The sequence below is a fragment of the Chiloscyllium punctatum genome, chromosome 26, assembly GCF_047496795.1.
Source record: "Chiloscyllium punctatum isolate Juve2018m chromosome 26, sChiPun1.3, whole genome shotgun sequence".
Lineage (NCBI taxonomy): Eukaryota > Metazoa > Chordata > Chondrichthyes > Orectolobiformes > Hemiscylliidae > Chiloscyllium > Chiloscyllium punctatum.
The window spans coordinates 72549379-72567284 of record NC_092764.1 but is presented as its reverse complement, the minus strand read 5'-3'; the positions used below and the strand labels follow the sequence as shown (position 1 = coordinate 72567284).

The 17906-nt window shown below is 43.4% G+C and overlaps 1 protein-coding gene across 2 annotated transcripts in view; it reads left to right on the top strand.

Moving 5' to 3' along the window:
• vac14 (vac14 homolog (S. cerevisiae)) overlaps window positions 1–17906 on the top strand; it is a 345026-nt gene that overhangs the window by 35126 nt on the left and 291994 nt on the right. The window contains exons 5-8 of one of the 2 annotated variants that reach the window (XM_072547648.1): window positions 6045–6107; window positions 10499–10606; window positions 11080–11189; window positions 16563–16669. In XM_072547648.1, coding sequence (XP_072403749.1) covers window positions 6045–6107; window positions 10499–10606; window positions 11080–11189; window positions 16563–16669 — 388 coding nt within the window. The other variant, XM_072547649.1, reaches the window with a different exon arrangement.

The window sequence follows — 17906 nt, the reverse complement described above, 5'->3', positions numbered from 1 at the left end:
CCTTTCCACCTGTTTTTGTGTTGACCACAAATTTGGCTGCAGTACATTCACTTCCTTCCTCCTAGTCATTCATATATTCTGTACACAGTTGCAGTCCCAGCACTGATCCCTGTGGAACTCCAATGGTTTCAGGTCGCCAACCTAAAAAAACCTCTCATTCCCTCTCCCTGCTTACTGGCCATCAGGCAATTCTCTATCCACATCAATATATTATCTTCAGTACCATGGGCTCAAATCTTATGACTTAACCTTTTGTGAGGTAGCTAGTTGAAAGCCTTCTGGGAGTCCAAGTATAATACATCTGTTGGTTCCCCTCCATCCACTTTGGTTGAAACTTCCTCAGAAAACTGTAATAAATCAGACATGGGTTTTTTTTTGTGAAACCATATTGATTCTGCTTGATTAGATTGATTTTCCAAATTTTTGTGCTATTACTTCCTGAGTAATTGATTCAAACACTTATTCAATCGTAGATGTTAGGCTACTTGGCCTAATGTTACCTGCATTTTCCCTCCCTCCTCATATTTGAATAGGAGTGTCACATCAGTTTTCCAGCCCTCTAGTACTTCTCCAGAATCTAATGATTTTTGGAGAATTATAACCAATGCACCCACTGTCTGTGTAGCTACGTCTTTGAGCATCCGAGGATGGAAGTCATCAGGGTCAGGGGACTTAATTGATTTAGCCCTATTAGTTTGTTTAATACTATTTCTCCAGTGATGGTACTTAATTCCTCCCCCGTATTCTTTAGTATCAATGGAAATTTTGAAGTATTTTCCACCAGAAAGACTGATGCAATTTAACTCCTCTGCCATTTCCTTGTGCCCCAAAAGCCCCTCCCCAGATTTATTTTCAAAGGAGCCTATGTTCACTGACCTCTCTCTTTTATATATTTAAAGAAACTTTTAGTGTCAAGTTTTATATTCCTCGCTAGTTTGCCCTCCTTGTTGAGTTCCTCTGTCTTCATTATCATTTTAATCCTCCTTTGCTGGATTCTGAATTTATCCCAGTCTTGGGGGCTATCACTGACTTTGGACTCCTTACTGCTTTTTCTTTCCAACTTCATACCCTCCTTAACTTCCTTGGTTAGCCATGGTTGGCTTGTCCTTCTCTTAGAATCTTTCCTGCTTACTGCGATGTATTTTTGCTGAGCATCATGAATTACCTCCTCAAATGTCTGCCACTGCTTGCTTTCATTTCTGCTAATCTATTCACCCACGTCATTCCAGCTAACTATATCCTTATTTAATTTGTAATTCCCTTTATTTATTTAAGTTGAGAGCAATTGTTTCTGACCCAAGTTTCTCTTTCACCAACTGAACATTAAATTCTATTGTGTTATGATCACTACTTAAGGAGGGGATCTTTGACTCCAAGATTATTTATTAAAACTGTCTGATTACTAGATCCAAGTTAGTCTGCTCCCTGATCGGCTCTGTGATGTATTGCTCTAGGAAAATGAAGCTATTGCTAACGCAGTCTATGAATTTGTTGTTAGTAGCTACCCTTTCCAGTTTAATTAACCTAAACAACATGATTAAAGTTGCCCATAATTATTGTTGTACTCTTTTTACATGTTCCTATTATTTAATGATTTATCCCCATTGCTACAGAGTGTCTGCAGTTTGAGGGCCTGTACGCTAATCCTACCAATGTTGTTTTTCCTTTCCTGTTTCTTACCTCTACAAAAATGGACACTTTATCATAGAATCCCAATCATATAATCATCTGAGCCTAGAACATCTCTCTCACTGTCCTAATTTCTTGTCTTATGAACAGTGCTACCTCATCACCTATTCCATCCCATTGTTCCACACTGTTGTTCTGCCATTCTCATACTTGGACCACATAATCTGTACTATCAGCAGCCTCTCTACCCCAGCACAACACTCACCCACACTATTGCATAAATGCTGCCTTCTCCACACTTTGTCAACTTTGATAAAGAGTCATCCAGACTTGAACGTCATCTTGCTCTCTGTCCACAGATGCTGTCTGGCCTGCTGTGATCTCCACCGGTTTTGTTTTCAGTACAGATTCCAGCATCTGCAATAACCTTTATCCCTTCTCTCTTTCTGAAAGGTTAAAGATTCCTGAATGTTAAGTTCCCACTACAGAGGAAATGCGATTGTCCGGCATTTGATTATCCAAATTCTGGATTAACCAGCAAGATTGCAAGGTCCCGATGCTTGGCTAAACTATGTTATCTGGCATTCAATTATCCAGAATTCAATTAACTGAACGAAGTACTCCCCACCTGTGTCCCTGGGATAACTGAGGTTCCTCTGTATTGATCTCCTTGTAACCATGTTTCTGTAACAGCTATGAGGTCATAGTGCAAATTAAGATAAATGAATATCAGTTCATCATTCAAATGCTTCATGTTTTTTGATACAAAGCCTTTACTGTTGTTTTGTTATCAAATCTTCTTACACTTTTTTTTTAATGGTTTTGTGGTATAATGCAGCATCCGTGTTTTCTGGTAACAATTAGCTCTGTCAATAATTAGCAATCCAACCTTTTCCTTTACCTTTTGATTTTATTATCTTCTGTCCAGCTGAACTTATTCCCTACTGCTATTTAGTTAAAAGCCCTATCCCCAGCCCTAATTCTGCGATTCACAAAGACTCTAGTCCCAGCATGATTCAGGTAGAGCCCATTCTATCGGGACTCCTCCCTCCTTCCCCAGTACTAGTGTCAATCTCCCAGGAATTTGGGCCAATTTTTCCTGCACCATTCTTTGAGCCACATGTTTACTGTTTTAGTCTTGTTATCTCTGTGCCAATTTGTTTGTGGCTAAGGTCATAAGATGGAGATTATTCCCTTTTTGGTTCTGTTTTGTAACTTAGCTTTGTAATTTAGCCCCGAGCTGATCCTGTTCCCTCAGCAGAATCTCCATCCTCTTTCTACCTATATCATGGACCATGACAATTGGATCTTTCCCCTCCCATTCCAAGTGCAAAAAAAAGTTGAGTTACAAGGGTAGGATAAGGATTTGGGTCTCTGTGAGATGCTATTCAGAGGTTCGATGTGGACTTGATGGGCCAAATGGCCTCCTTCCATACTGTAGGAATTCTCTGATTCTGTGTGGCCCAGGTGTAAGATCCTTATCCCAAGCAGCAGGCAGGCAGCACAACCTACTCAAATCTGGCCACAAAGAAGAATACGTATTCCCCTCAGTTATACTATCCCCAATTAGAACTGCATTTCTCTTTTCTCCCCATTCTTGAATGGCTTCCTGTACTGTGGTGCTGTGGTCAGTTTGACCATCCTTCCTACAGTGTCCACTTTCATCCGCACAGGGAGCAAGGATCTCAAACCTGAGACAAGCTCAAGGGCTGAGGTTCTTTCAGCATTACTGCCTGGATTTCTCTGTCTGACTTATAATCCCAGCCTTGTGTTCTTGACTGTTCTGAGTGTGTAGTAGTTAATCTAAGGGATGTGATTGCCTCATGAAACGCAGCATTCAGATAACTGTCCCCCTCAGTGATGTGTTAGTGTTTAAAGCTCAGGCTCCAACTCATCTACTCTGAGCCTGAGTTCCTGAAGCAACCAATGTTTGCTACAGATGTGGTCACTATGAACCGCAAAAGGGCCTATCAGCTCCCACATCATGCAGGTACAACACATGGCTTGGCCCAGCATCTCAGTTTTATTTGCTTAGTTCTTGACTTGTTTTTAAATATCCTGCTGATCTGCAAGGTTTGTGAAGGTTTGTAGCTCAGGTTGAGATTTAGGGTGTAGGTTTGCTCGTTGAGCTGTCGGTTTGATATCCAGACGTTTCATTACCTGGCTAGGTAACATCAGTGGCGACCTCAAAGCGAAGCAAAGCTGTTGTCTCCTGCTTTCTATTTATATCTTTCTCCTGGATGGTGTTCCTGGGGTTTGTGGTGATGTCATTTCTTCGTTTTCTGTGGGGTTGATAGATGGCATCTAGATCTGTGTGTTTGTTTATGGCGTTGTGGTTGGAGTGCCAGGCCTCTAGGAATTCTCTGGCATGTCTTTGCTTAGCCTGTCCCAGGATAGATGTGTTGTCCCAGTCGAAATAGTGTTTTTTTCATCCGTGTGTAGGGTTAAGAGGGAGAGTGTGTCGTGTCTTTTTGTGGCTAGCTGGTGTTCGTGTTTCCTGGTGGCTAACTTTCTTCCTGTTTGTCCTACGTAGTGTTTGTGGCAGTCCTTGCATGGAATTTTGTAGATGACGTTGGTTTTATCCATGGGCAAAAACCAATGTCATCCACAAAATTCCACGCAAGGACTGCCACAAACACTAGGTAGGACAAACAGGAAGAAAGTTAGCCACCAGGATACACGAACACCAGCTAGCCACAAAAAGGCACGACCCTCTCTCCCTCGGAGCCCTACACACGGATGAAAAAAAAACACCATTTCGACTGGGACAACACATCTATCCTGGGACAGGCTAAGCAAAGACATGCCAGAGAATTCCTAGAGGCCTGGCACTCCAACCACAACACCATAAACAAACATATAGATCTAGATGCCATCTATCAACCCCTCAGAAAACAAACAGGAAATGACATCACCACAAACCCCAGGAACCCCATCCAGGAGAAAGATATAAATAGAAAGCAGGAGACAACAGCTTCGCTTCACTTGGAGGTCACCACTGATGATGTTACCTAGCCAGGTAATGAAACGTCTGGATATCAAACCTACAGCTCAGCGAGCAAACCTACACCCTAATCCTGCTGATCTTTTAGTTTGTAATCTTATAAATATTTCTCCTATTTGCCATCAGTCTGAAAGAAACCTATAAAGTCTAATTAACAGCTGTTACTAATCAATGTACTTGGGGTTTTCCTGAGATATCCCTCTTTGCTTTGTGCCAGGCCCCAATGTGGGCCTTCAGTTTATTCTGTTAAAAGACTTCACAAGCTATAAACCCAAAAAGCAAACAAGAGCATTTCTTCCCTCTGCACAGAATTCCCACGCTGCTCCAAAATTCCCAAACTATAAAGCCAGTTGGGCTGTTCTCACTCAGTTGTGATGTATCCTTGCTAACCATGTGAAACTTGCTGATAGAGGTTATTTAATTAATAATAACTTAAATACAACATTAAACAAGCCAATTTTTCAAGATGTGGGGGTGCCGGTGTTTGACTGGAATGGACAAAGTCAAGAGTGCGGTGCTGGAAAAGTACAGCCGGTCAGGCAGCATCCGAGGAACAGGAGAACGGATGCTTTGAGCATAAGCTCTTTGACTCTCCTCTTCGGATGCTGCCTGACCTGCTGTGCTTCTCTAGCACCACACTCTTTGACTCTGATCTCCAGCATCTGCGGGCCTCACTTTCTCTTGGAATGGACAAAGTCAGAGGTCATCTGACACCAAGTTTATTTGAAATCGCAAGCTTTTGGAGCGCTGTTCCTTCGTCAGGTGAAGTTTTTTTAAGATGGAGTACAAAAGTTCCGATACAAAAATAAAACAAAACTGGGATGTGAAGATCTGAAAAAGAAACAAAGGGAGCAGGCTAGCAGCATCTATGGAGAGAAAGCAGTCAATGCTTTTGGGTTCAGTGACCCCCCCCCCCTTTCAGAACTGGTAGTAACTAGGAAAAGGCAGTATGGGGAAGGCAGAAATGTGCAGATAGGTGGAGATGGAGCCCAGAGAAAGAAAAAAAAACAGTAAGACAGACAAAGGGATGGCTGATCATAAACCAGGGAAGGAGAAAAGCTGATAATGGGGATATTGAGTAGTTTCCATTTTGTGTATGACCTCTGGCTTATCCTAAACCTTTTTAACAAGAATTATTCTGGCCATATTTGTTAAACAGTTGCCATTTGATCGAGGGGTTTTGACAAAAGGAACTAGTTAGTGACTTCCTGTGTTTCCCGTGTCATCATCCAATTGAAGGAAGAAGAAAGTCCCAGATTCTGAGTTTTCCTAACCAAAACTTCTCCCTATCGTCTTCTGAGTCATTATCAGCCCTCAGACATTTAATTTCTGTAACTTGCGTTTCATTGTAGTGATACTGGAGTTAAAATCCCTCACAATATTTGCTCAATAATATGTTTGTTTTACACAGTTGGCTGCAGATCCGGATCCCAATGTTAAAAGTGGCTCCGAATTGCTGGATCGATTGTTGAAGGTAAGTATCCGGATTTGCTGCTGGTTAGATGTTTGTGTTTGGATTGGGCGTTGGACTTGTCTCTCCGATACAAGTGCTTCATATCCAAGATCAATTTAAAATATGGTTCGCCATTCCTAATCCTTCACTGAATCATCAACAATCCACTTGTGGAGAAGCCTAGTTGTAATTACGCAAGAGGAAAAGTGAGGGTGTGCCAGTCGTCAAATACATATTCCAGGTGAGGTGGGTAGACATCATGATTCCCTTAAATGATTTTTTTTTTAAAATCTAATCTTCAGTTGATAAATAAACAAGATTTCATGTTTTAGAACATTAAATGCAACAAACAGATTAAGAACACTTGGACTGAACACACTTTAGAGTACAGAATAGAAGTTTCCACTTTTTCTCAATGTAATTTAAAAAAAGCCCAGTTCACTGGTACACTTTAAGTAGTCACTGGATTCTCCTAAGTCATTCCAAAGTGATTCTTCGGTCCTCAGGATTAAATTCTGTTCTGTTCCTTTCCTTTTCCCAGATGGTAACTTTGAACCCTAGGTCTATCTTTTATGAGATTTTCCTGGTGAATGCAAGCTAGATAAATCTCCAATCCCAGTTTCAGATCTTCGGAACTTGACTTATTCAACCTGAACATGTGCGCCCAGTGCATTCCTGCAAAGTGAAACATGGGAATTAACCACCTTTAGCTAGTCCCTCTCTCCCAGATTTTGGCAGGCTAGCTTGTATCTGACTTCCAATGCTATTATTATAAAGCCTGTAATCCAATCTGACACTGGCTGTCTCTACACCCATCCCCTTTCAGAGCCCATCTCCATGGCAATATGAATTATCTGGGTCTTCTGTTCATGTAGAAATGCTGTCTAGCTATTCTGTAGACCCCCAGTTCTATTCTATCTTAGAATTAAATGGACTATTTGGTGCATTACTGTTTACAATCGAGTGTGTGGTGCTGGAAAAGCACAGCAGGTCAGGCAGCATCCGCAGAGCAGCAAAAGCCTTTCATCAGGAATGAGGCTGGGAGCCTCAGGGGTGGAGAGATAAATGGGAGAGGGGTGGGGCTGGGGGGGGTGGCAGGTAGTAAGAGTGCGAAGGGTGGATGGAGGTGAGGCTAAAAGTGATACCTCAGAGATGAGGGTGGAGCGGATAGGTGGAAAGGAAGATGGACAGGTCATGAGGGCGGTGCTGAGCTGGAAGGTTGGAAAGTGGGGCGAGGGGAAATGAGGAAACTGGTGAAATTCAAATTGATGCCATGGGGTTGAAGAGTTCCGAGGCAGAAGATGAGGCGAGTGGCAGTAGAGGAGGCCCAGGACCTTGGCAGAGCGGGAGGGGAAGTTGAAATGTTTGGCTACGGGGCGGTGGGGTTGGTTAGTGGGATGTCCTGGAGTGCACTTCAGAGAACATCTCCGGGACACCCGCATCAATCAACCCCACCGCCCCGTAGCCGAACACTTCAACTCCTCCTCTCACTCTGCCGAGGCCATGCAGGTCCTCGGCTTCCTCCATCACCACTCCCTTACTACCTGATGCCGAGAGGAAGCAGGTCTCATCTTCCGCCTCGGGACCCTCCAACCCCAGGGCATCAATGTGGATTGCACCAGTTTCCTCATTTCCCTTCCCGTCACTTTATCTCAGTTCCAACCTTCCAGTTCAGCACCGCCCTCATGATCTGTCCTACCATCCATATTCCTTCCCACCTATCCGCTTCACCTTCCCCTCTGACCTACCACCTTTACCTCCACCTCCATCCCCCTATCCCACTCTCAGCTACCTTACGTCCAGCATCACCCCCCTCCCATTTATCTCTCCACCCCTGAGGTTCCCAGCCTCATTCCTAAAGAAGGGCTTTTGCCTGAAACGTTGATTTTCCTGCTCCTCGGATGCTGCCTGACCTGTTGTGCTTTTCCAGCACCACACACTCGACTCTAATCTCCAGCATCTGCAATTTTCACTTTCACCGTTACTGTTTATGGTCTGGCATTCTTAACACCTTGGATACTGGAGAATAATAGTCTGAATACCGTAAACACGGAAGCTGCTGCCATTTCCTTCAATTATGTGAAGCCCTTCTTTGCAATGTCACAATCTGGCTTTCCCTTAACCTTAACAATTCCACACAGTGGCAGGCAGACCCTCTGCATTTTACCCTAAATTAAAGACCCACTTGTAAAATACAAATGTCTTCTCAATGATTATTGTAACGTAGCGTAATTTGTGCATCACCCATTTAGGATATAAAAGCCCTGGATCAAGAACTGTGGATATGCACAAATAAAATTGGAGTGGCTCAGTGGTTAGCACTGCTGCCTCACAGTGCCGGGAGCCTGGTTTCGATTTCAGCCTTTGTCAACTGTGTGATTTTCACATGTTCTGCCCATGTCCGTGTGGGTTTCCTCCGGGTGCTTCTGTTTCCACCCATAGTCCAAAGATGTGCAGGTTAGGCGAATTGGCCACGGGGAATGCAAGGTTACAGGAAGAGAGTTGGGGGTGGGTCTGAGTGGGGTGCTCTTCGGAGGGTCAGTGTGTACTCAGTGGGCCAAATGGCCTGTTTCCACACTGTAGGAATTCTATGAAATGTCAGAATACTTTTTCCACAGTTAAAATAATGAAGAACTGCAAGTTGCTGCAGAGTGTGTGTGTTGGGGAGCTTCGCTGTCCACAGGAGTGAATATTATGTTCTTTGTAGTTTATCCACTTCAACAGGCAGTGTTTAATGGAACTGCTTCCTTACCATTGTTGATCTGTTGTGGGTGGCCAGAATTGAGAGGATATTTGTAAGACGAGAGTATGCATTTTTGTTGGCCTCTCTTGTTGACATGTTGCCAAGTATTTTTAGTTTACTAGCCATTTCAAAAACTCCACTTTATCTCCACAGATGCTACAAGACCTGCTGTGTTTTTACAGCAATTTCTATTATAGTTTCTGGTTTTTCATTATTTTGAGATCTTTCAAGATAAGTGATTTCTTCACATGGAGTTATGAAATTGATTTTTATTTCATTCTACATGTGAAATGTTTAATGTCAATGTACAATATCTTAGCTTTCACAGTTTGAGATCATTCCATGGTATTTTGCAGCCAATGGAAGTGTATATGTCTTGGAGGGACTGGTGTTGGACTGGGATGGACAAAGTTAAAAATCACACAACACCAGATTATAGTCCAACAGGCTTTTTTGGAAGCACTAGCTTTCGGAGCGCCGCTCCATCAGTGGGTGGTTGTGGAGAATAAGATCATGATCCCAGAATTTATAGTCAAAGGAGTTGGCTATAACTCCTCCAGCATTGGGATACAGACAGACTTCACACCTATTGTTAGAAAAGCTGAGCTATCTTGAAACTGTAATTGAAAAGAAGTTCTGGAATTTACGTATCATAGAACAGAAACCAGCATATCCCATTACAAAAGATGAAAGTTTAAATCTAAGATTGTTTACTGTATCACATCTCCATGACACTGGACTCCTTTGGCTATAAATTCTGTGAGCATGACCTTATTCTCCACAACCACCTGATGAAGGAGCAGTGCTCCGAAAGCTAGTGCTTCCAAATAAACCTGTTGGACTATAACCTGGTGTTGTGTGATTTTTAACTTTATTAAGTGTAGTCATTGTAGTAACACGATGAGTTTCACAAACAAGTAGATAATGAGCTAGTAATCGATTATATTGATGTTGGTTGAGAGATTACAATTGGCCGGTGTGCTAGGAGAACTCTGTTCTTTCTGAAGTATAGCAGTGGGCACTTTTCCCTCCATCTGAAAGGGCAACTGTGGTCTTTGTATAATGTCTCATTTGTAATGTCTCAAAATACATGTGAAATATGGGGGAAGACCAAAGGGGATACAGAGTGTTGGGTGTTTGAATCCCTGTCTCACCTTTTTAATTCCCCTTTGACAGCACCCAGCCAGTTTCATGCAAGACCGTCACACAGAATTTCAGTTTGTCAATGCTGATACATGTGGTTTTTGATCTTCAAAACTAAAGAACTGAAGCTGCTGGAAATCAGAAAGAAAATCAGAAATTACTGGAAAAAAACCAGCAGGTCTGGCCGCATCTGTGGGAGAAAGCAGTGTCAGCATTTCAGATTTAGTGATCCTTTTTTTGTTCTGAAGTCGGTTAGTTGAAGCCAAAACATTAACTCCACTTTCTCTCCACAGATGCTACAAGACCTGCTGTGTTTTTACAGCAATTTCTATTATGGTTTCTGGTTTTTGATTATTTTGAGATCTTTCAAGATAAGTGATTTCTTCACATGGAGTTATGAAGTTTTTTTATTTCATTCTACATGTGAAATGTTTAATGTCAATGTACTATACCTTAACTGTCATACCCAATATCTATTTAGTCCACAATGGGTGATTAAATCCTCCTGTCATTTCTTATTTCACAGGATATTGTCACAGAAAGTTCCAAATTTGACCTTGTGGCCTTTGTACCCCTCTTGAGAGAGCGAATTTATTCCAACAATCAGTATGCAAGACAATTCATCATCTCCTGGGTAAGTTCCCACAAGTACTTCTCTCTGTGTGTGCTGGTAAAATCAGCAGTTTGAGCCAGTGGTTCAAAATATTTTAAAACCGAGGAGGAAGGTAACTTTTCTACTGCCGGTCCAGCAACATTGATTTGGGCAGCAAATTCTAGCTGACGACTAGTCAATGTATTATTCACAACTGTGGTCTTCTGACTGAACCAGGTGGAGCAGATGGTATCCAATATGAGCGCTGTTCCTGCTGACATTCATAGCACCTGACCTGTTCAGCACTCACCTCCTGTACTGACATTAGTGACCAGCTCAATTTGCATCACAAAGCTTTTGATCCAATTTCCCCTCATGCCTCAAAATATAATGATACGTTTGCATTCTTGATTTGAATTTAAATCTGAACTACTAGATGCTCTTGGGATTTTGGTGTGGCTATGTCTGAGCGTTGCCTGCTTTTGTACTATTTTCAAGCTTGATTATCTTTGCAGATCCTGGTATTGGAATGTGTTCCTGATATTAACTTGCTGGAATATTTGCCAGAAATCCTGGATGGACTGTTTCAGATTCTTGGTGATAACAGTAGAGAGATCCGTAAAATGTGAGTGTCGGCAACCTGTGTCAGTCATGTTAATTTTCTTAAATGGTGTGTTCATCCATATGTGAGCTGTAAATATCATATCTCAGGATGCTCAGAATTAGGAAGCCACAGCTGTGGTATGGTGTTGACCTTTCCCAATGCTACCCATAACAGTTACTGCAAACCTTCAAATGCAATTGATTGAAGTTTATTCTAATGTTGCGTTGCAGTCAAAAGTAACCAACTCCACGATAGGTTGATCAAAACCAGCTTCATCTGAGTGGAGCAGCACATTGCTTAATGAGTGCCTGTCAGGGCAAAGGGGCAAGATGTGGCAATTGAGAGAGAATTTCAATACAAAGTAGGTCCACAGCGTTTTAACTGGAAACTTACTTCATAAACATTTGCCAAGAGATGTGAGGGAGGAGCGAAGGACTTCTGGGAAGGTGAGTATAACAGTTTAAAAACCTTACTTCAGGCGTCGGGGCCTCTGTTTGCTGAGAGGTGTGAGGGAGGAGCGAAGGAATTCTGGGAAGTCATATATTTGTGTGGTTGCATTACCCGAAACACTATTCGGGTAGTGTCTCCCACCCATCCTCCTCCTCTAACCAAAAAAAAAAGTTCTATGCACCAGATTGGTAAGGTAACGAGTTTATTTTTTTATTCCTTATTTTTCAACAGTCTCTTTTGGGAAATTTAGAATAGTGGGCATGGAGGTGAGGACAGTTGAATGTTCCTCCTGCAGAATGTGGGAGGTAAGGGTCACCACTAGTGTCCTTGCTGACTTCATCTGCAGGAAGTGCACCCAACTCCAGTTCCTGGAAAACCACGTAAGGGAACTGGAGCTAGAGCTGGATGAACTTCGGATCATTCGGGAGGCAGAAGGGGTTATTGAGAGGAGTTACAGGGAGGTACAAGAAAGAGGCAGATGGGTTACAGTCAGGGGACGGAAAGGGAACCGGCAGGCAGTGCAGGGATCCCCTGTAGCCATTCCCCTCAACAATAAGTATACCGTTTTGGATACTGTTACGGGGGAACAACTTACCGGGGAAAGCAGTGGGGCACAGAGTCTGTCCCTGCTGCTCAGAAGGGAAGGGGGAAGAGGAGCAGAGCAGTAGTCATTGGGGACTCCATAGTTAGGGGGACAGATAGGAGGTTCTGTGGGGACAAGAGACTCTCTCAGTTGGTGTGTTGCCTCCCAGGTGCCAGGGTTCGTGATGTCTCTGGTCGTGTTTTCGGGATCTTCGAGGTGGGGAGGAGCAGCCCCAAGTCGTGGTCCACAGACGCACCGACGACATAGGTAGGAAGAGAGATGGGGATTTAAGGCAGAAATTAAGGGAGCTGGGATGGAAGCTTAGAGCTAGGATGAACAGAGTTGTTGTCTCTGGTTTGTTGCCCGTGCCATGCGCTAGTGAGGCGAGGAATAGGGAGAGAGAGGAGTTGAACACGTGGCTACAGGGATGGTGCAGGAGGGAGGGTTTTGGATTCTTGGATAATTGGGGCTCTTTCTGGGGTAGGTGGGATCTCTACAAGCAGGATGGTCTTCACCTGAACTAGAGGGGTACCAATATCCTGGGGGGGGAGAAATTTACTAATGCTCTTCTGGTTTAAGCTAATTCAGCAAGGAGATGTGAACTGAAATTGTAGTCAGAGTATATAGGAGGTTGAGAGTAGTGAAGTCACAACTAAGATTTCAACAAGTCACTGGCAATCGAGAAGCTAGTTTGAACTGTCTGCTTCAACGCCAGGAGCATCCAGAATAAGGTGGGTGAACTTGCAGCATGGGTTGGTACCTGTGGTTTCAATGTTGTGGCCATTTCAGAGACATGGGTAGAGCAGGGACAGGAATGGTTATTGCAGGTTCCGGGATTTGGATGTTTCAGTAAGAACAGAGAAAATGGTAAAAGAGGGAGTGGTGAAGAGCTGTTAGTCAAGGACAATATTACAGTTGCAGAAAGGACATTTGAGGCCTCGTCTATTGAGGTGGTATGAGCTGAGATTAGAAACAGGAAAGGAGAGGTCACCCTGTTGGGAGTTTTATATAGGCCTCCAAATAATTCCAGAGATGTAGAGGAAAGGATAGCAAAGGTGATCCTCGATAGGGTAGTTGTTATTGGGGGCTTTAACTTTCCAAAGATTGACTGGGAATACTATACTTCAAATGCTTTGAAAGGGTCAGTTTTTGTCCAATGTGTGCAAGAAGGTTTTCTGACACAGTATGTAAACAGGGCAACAAGGGGCAAAGCCACATTAGATTTGGTACTGGGCAACAAACCTGGCCAGATGTTAGATTTGGAGGTAGATGAGCACTTTTGGTGATAGTGACCACAATTTGGTTATGTTTACTTTAGTAATGGAAAGGGATAGGTATATACCGCAGGGCAAGAGTTATAGCTGGGGAAAGGTAATTACGATACGATTAGGCAAGATTTAGGATGCCTAAGATGGGGAAGGGAACTGCAGGGGATGGGCACAATCGAAATGTGGAGCTTATTCATGGACCAGATTCTGCGGGTCCTTGATGAGTCTGTACCAGTCAGGCAGGGAGGAAGTGGCCGAGCGAGGGAGGTGTGGTTTACCGAGGAAACTGAATCGCTTGTCAAGAGGAAGAAGGTTTCTGTTAGGGTGAGATGTGAAGGTTCAGTTAGGGCACTTGAGAGTTACAAGTTAGCCAGGAAAGACTGAAAGAGAGAACTAAGAGGAGCCAGGAGGAGACATGAGAAGTCATTGGTGGATAGGATCAATGAAAACTCGAAGGCTTTTCAATAGGTATATCAGGAATAAAAAAAATGACTAAGATTAGGCCCAATCAAGCATAGTAGTGGGAAGTTGTGCATGGAGTCAGAGGAGATGGGGAATCACTAAAGAATATTTTTCGTCAATATTCACACTAGAAAAAGACAATGTTGTTGAGGAGAATACTGAGATATAGGCTACTAGACTAGAAGGGATTGAGGTTCACAAGGAGGAGGTGTTAGCAATTCTGCAAAGTGTAAAAATAGATAAGTCCCCTGGGCCAGATGGGATTTATCCTGGATTCTTTGGGAAGCCAAGGGAGAGATTGCAGAGCATTTGGCTTTGATCTTTATGTCATCATTGTCTACAGGAATAGTGCCAGAAGACTGGAGGATAGCAAATGTTATCCCCCATGTTCACGAAGTGGAGTAGAGACAACCTGGTAATTATAGACCTGTGAGCCTTACTTCAGTTGTGGGTAAAGTGTTGGAAAGGGTTATAAGAGATAGGATTTATAATCATCTAGAAAGGAATAAGTTGATTAGGGATAGTCAGCATGGTTTTGTGAAGGTTAGGCCGTGCCCCTCAAACCTTATTGAGTTCTTTGAGATGGTGACCAAACAGGTGGATTAGGGTAAGTAGTCAATGTGGTGTATATGGATTTCAGTAAGGTATTTGATAAGGTTCCCCACGCTAGGCTATTGCGCAAACTACGGAGGCATGGGATTGAGGGTGATTTAGCAGTTTGGATCGGAAATTGGCTAGCTGAAAGAAGACAGAAGGTGGTGGCTGATGGGAAATATTCATCCTGGAGTTCAGTCACTAGTGGGGTACTACACGAATCTATTTTAGGTCCACTGTTGGTTGTCACTTTTATAAATGACCTGGATAAGGGCATAGAAAGATGGGTTAGTAAATTTGTGGATGACACTAAGGTCGGTAGAGTTGTGGATAGTGACGAAGGATGTTGTAGGTTACAGATAGACATAGTTAAGCTGCAGAGCTAGGCTGAGAGGTGGCAAATGAAGTTTAATGTGGAAAAGTGTGAGATGATTCACTTTGATGAAACCATGGTCTCATTCGACGTAACGGCACTGTTCACCTCGATCGACAAAACCCGAGCCAGAGAAACAATAGCCAACCTGCTGGACAGACATAACAGACAACAGGACAGTGAACCTATCAACAAAGACGGCATACTCAAACTACTGGACCTGTGCCTCACAACACACTTCATATTCAACAACCAAATATATGAACAACTCAACGGCACACCCATGGGCTCACCCATCTCTGGACTCATAGCAGAAGCGGTAATGCAAAGATTAGAACAAACAGTCTTACCGCAAATTCAACCCAAACTCTGGGTCAGATATGTGGATGACACCTTTGTAATCATTAAAAACACAGAAATAGAGAACACACACCAGATCATCAACGCCACACTCACAGGAATCCGATTCACTAGAGAGGAAGAAAAGGACAACCAACTCCCATTCCTAGGCGTGATGGTACAGAGAACACCCAACGGAGAATTCACCACAAAGGTTTACAGGAAAACCACACACACAGACCAAGTCCTAAACTACGAAAGCAACCACCCCAACACACACAAAAGAAGTTGCATCAAGACACTATTCAAAAGGGCCACAACACACTCCAGTACACCAGAACTGCAAAAAGAGAAAGAAGAACATCTATACAATGTATTCGCCAAAAACGGATACCTGTGCAATTTCATCAACAGATGCCTAAGGGAAAGACAACGGAATGAGGACATGCCGCAACCCAAAGGACTAGCCACGTTACCATACATCAAGAACATTTCTGAACTGACAGCCAGACTACTGCGACCACTAGGACTCATAACAGCACACAAACCAACAGCCACTCTCAGACAACAACTCACCAGAACGAAGGACCCGATACCCAGCATGAGCAAAGCCAATGTAGTGAACAAAATCCCATGCAAGGACTGCACAAAACACTACATAGGACAAACAGGAAGACAGCTAACGATCCGCATCCACAAACACCAACTAGCCACGAAACGACACGACCAGCTATCCTTAGTAGCCCCACACGCAGATGACAAGCAACATGAATGCGACTGGGACAACACTACTGTTATAGGACAAGCCAAACAGAGAACAGCCAGGGAATTCCTAGAGGCATGGCACTCATCCACAGATTCAATCAATAAGCACATCGACCTGGACCCGAACTACCGACCACTGCAACGGACAGCTGGAACTGACAACCAGAAGTGGCAGATTCAAACCACTATAAATGCCGGAGGAAAGATCACAGAAGCACTTCACAGGAGGCTCCCAAGCACTGAGGATGTCACCTAGACAGGGGACAAAACGTCTGCAACACAAATTCCCAGCTCGGCGAACAGGACCACAACAACGAGCACCCGAGCTACAAATCTTCTCCCAAACTTTTGAATGCTGAAGGTAGTTTTTATCCCTGCACATGGCTGGATCTGATCAGCTAACTCAGCACAGGCTACTGATTAATCCTGCAGCTTTACTGATTGCACGGTTAGGTGAAGTCATCATTAGAAGCTCAGGGTGAGATGATTCTGTATTTACTGCTTTCCGGCTGCAAACTGATCTGCAGGATTCCTGGATAACATTTTGATCTTGCCTCTAGGTGTGAGACTGTCCTTGTTGAGTTTTTGAAAGAGATCAAGAGAAACCCTTCGAGTGTCAAATTTGCTGAAATGGCCAACATCTTGGTCATCCACTGCCAGGCCTCTGGTGAGTCTCGTTTCACAATGCTGTATCCTCTTGCCCCCCACTTTTGGCTCCCACCTTCATGTCTGCCCCACCCATCACTTTCTCTTCCCCATTCTCATTACCACCCACGCTCGCCACGACCCTTTTACCACATCCTAATTTAATATGTAGTCCTAAATCCGCCTGTGCTGCGCACAAAACAAAACTTTTCACTCTGCTCAGGTGCACGTGACAATAACCAATCTAGTCAAGTAATTGCCTGAGCCACTGCACATGATAGTGAATTCACATTCTTGCTATTCTCTGAACTCCTAGCTGTTACAGCAATATGGCTTGCTGTTAAGGTTAAAAATTAATATTGCTTTCATCTGTTAATAATTGTGTTTATGAACAAAAATGTGTTGTTAAAATTTTACCTCTGAGCTAAGAATTCATACAATTGTTGTGGTGCTGAAGGAGGCCATTTGACCCACTCTGGCTGTGCTGGCTCTCCAAATATTTCTGTAAAGGTAACAGATTCTAAAAATGGTGTTTTGTTTGAAGCTAGACTTCGTAATATGGAAATGACTGCAGACCAAAATGGTGCAGTGTGTTAAACACCGTGTCCCTTCAGCTTTGGGAAGCCTGGGTTCGAATCTCGTCCTGACTTGGGGGAAAGTCCTCTGCTTGTTGTAAGGACAAGTGAAATGGATTTGGAAGCCTCAGTCTAACTGTGAATCCATATTGAAGGATTATTCACACTTTGCTGATTTATACTAAACTGGAGGTTGTGTTGGGTGTTGAGGAAAGATGTTATTCTTCTGACTTGAATTTTGAAGCCAAGTGTGGGCTTTCAAACCACATTTACAGAGCTGGGGAATGTTCTTTGGTCTTAGGAGCTGGCAGCAGCCAATTTCTTAATCCTAATTCATTGGTGCTGTTTGCAGCACGGGCCAAACAGAAGGGGTTTTAGTCTGATCATTCAAAGCCGGACTTGAAAGTGCTTAATGGAGTTACTGTGTTGTTGTGGTTCTGTTCGCCGAGCTAGGAAGTTGTGTTGCAAACGTTTTGTCCCCTGTCTAGGTGACATCCTCAGTGCTTGGGAGTCTCCTGTGAAGCGTTTCTGTGATCTTTCCTCCGGCATTTATAGTGGTTTGTCTCTGCCGCTGCCACTTCCGGCAGAGACAAGCCACTATAAATGCCGGAGGAAACATCACAGAAACGCTTCACAGGAGACTCCCAAGCACTGAGGATGTCACCTAGACAGGGGACAAAACGT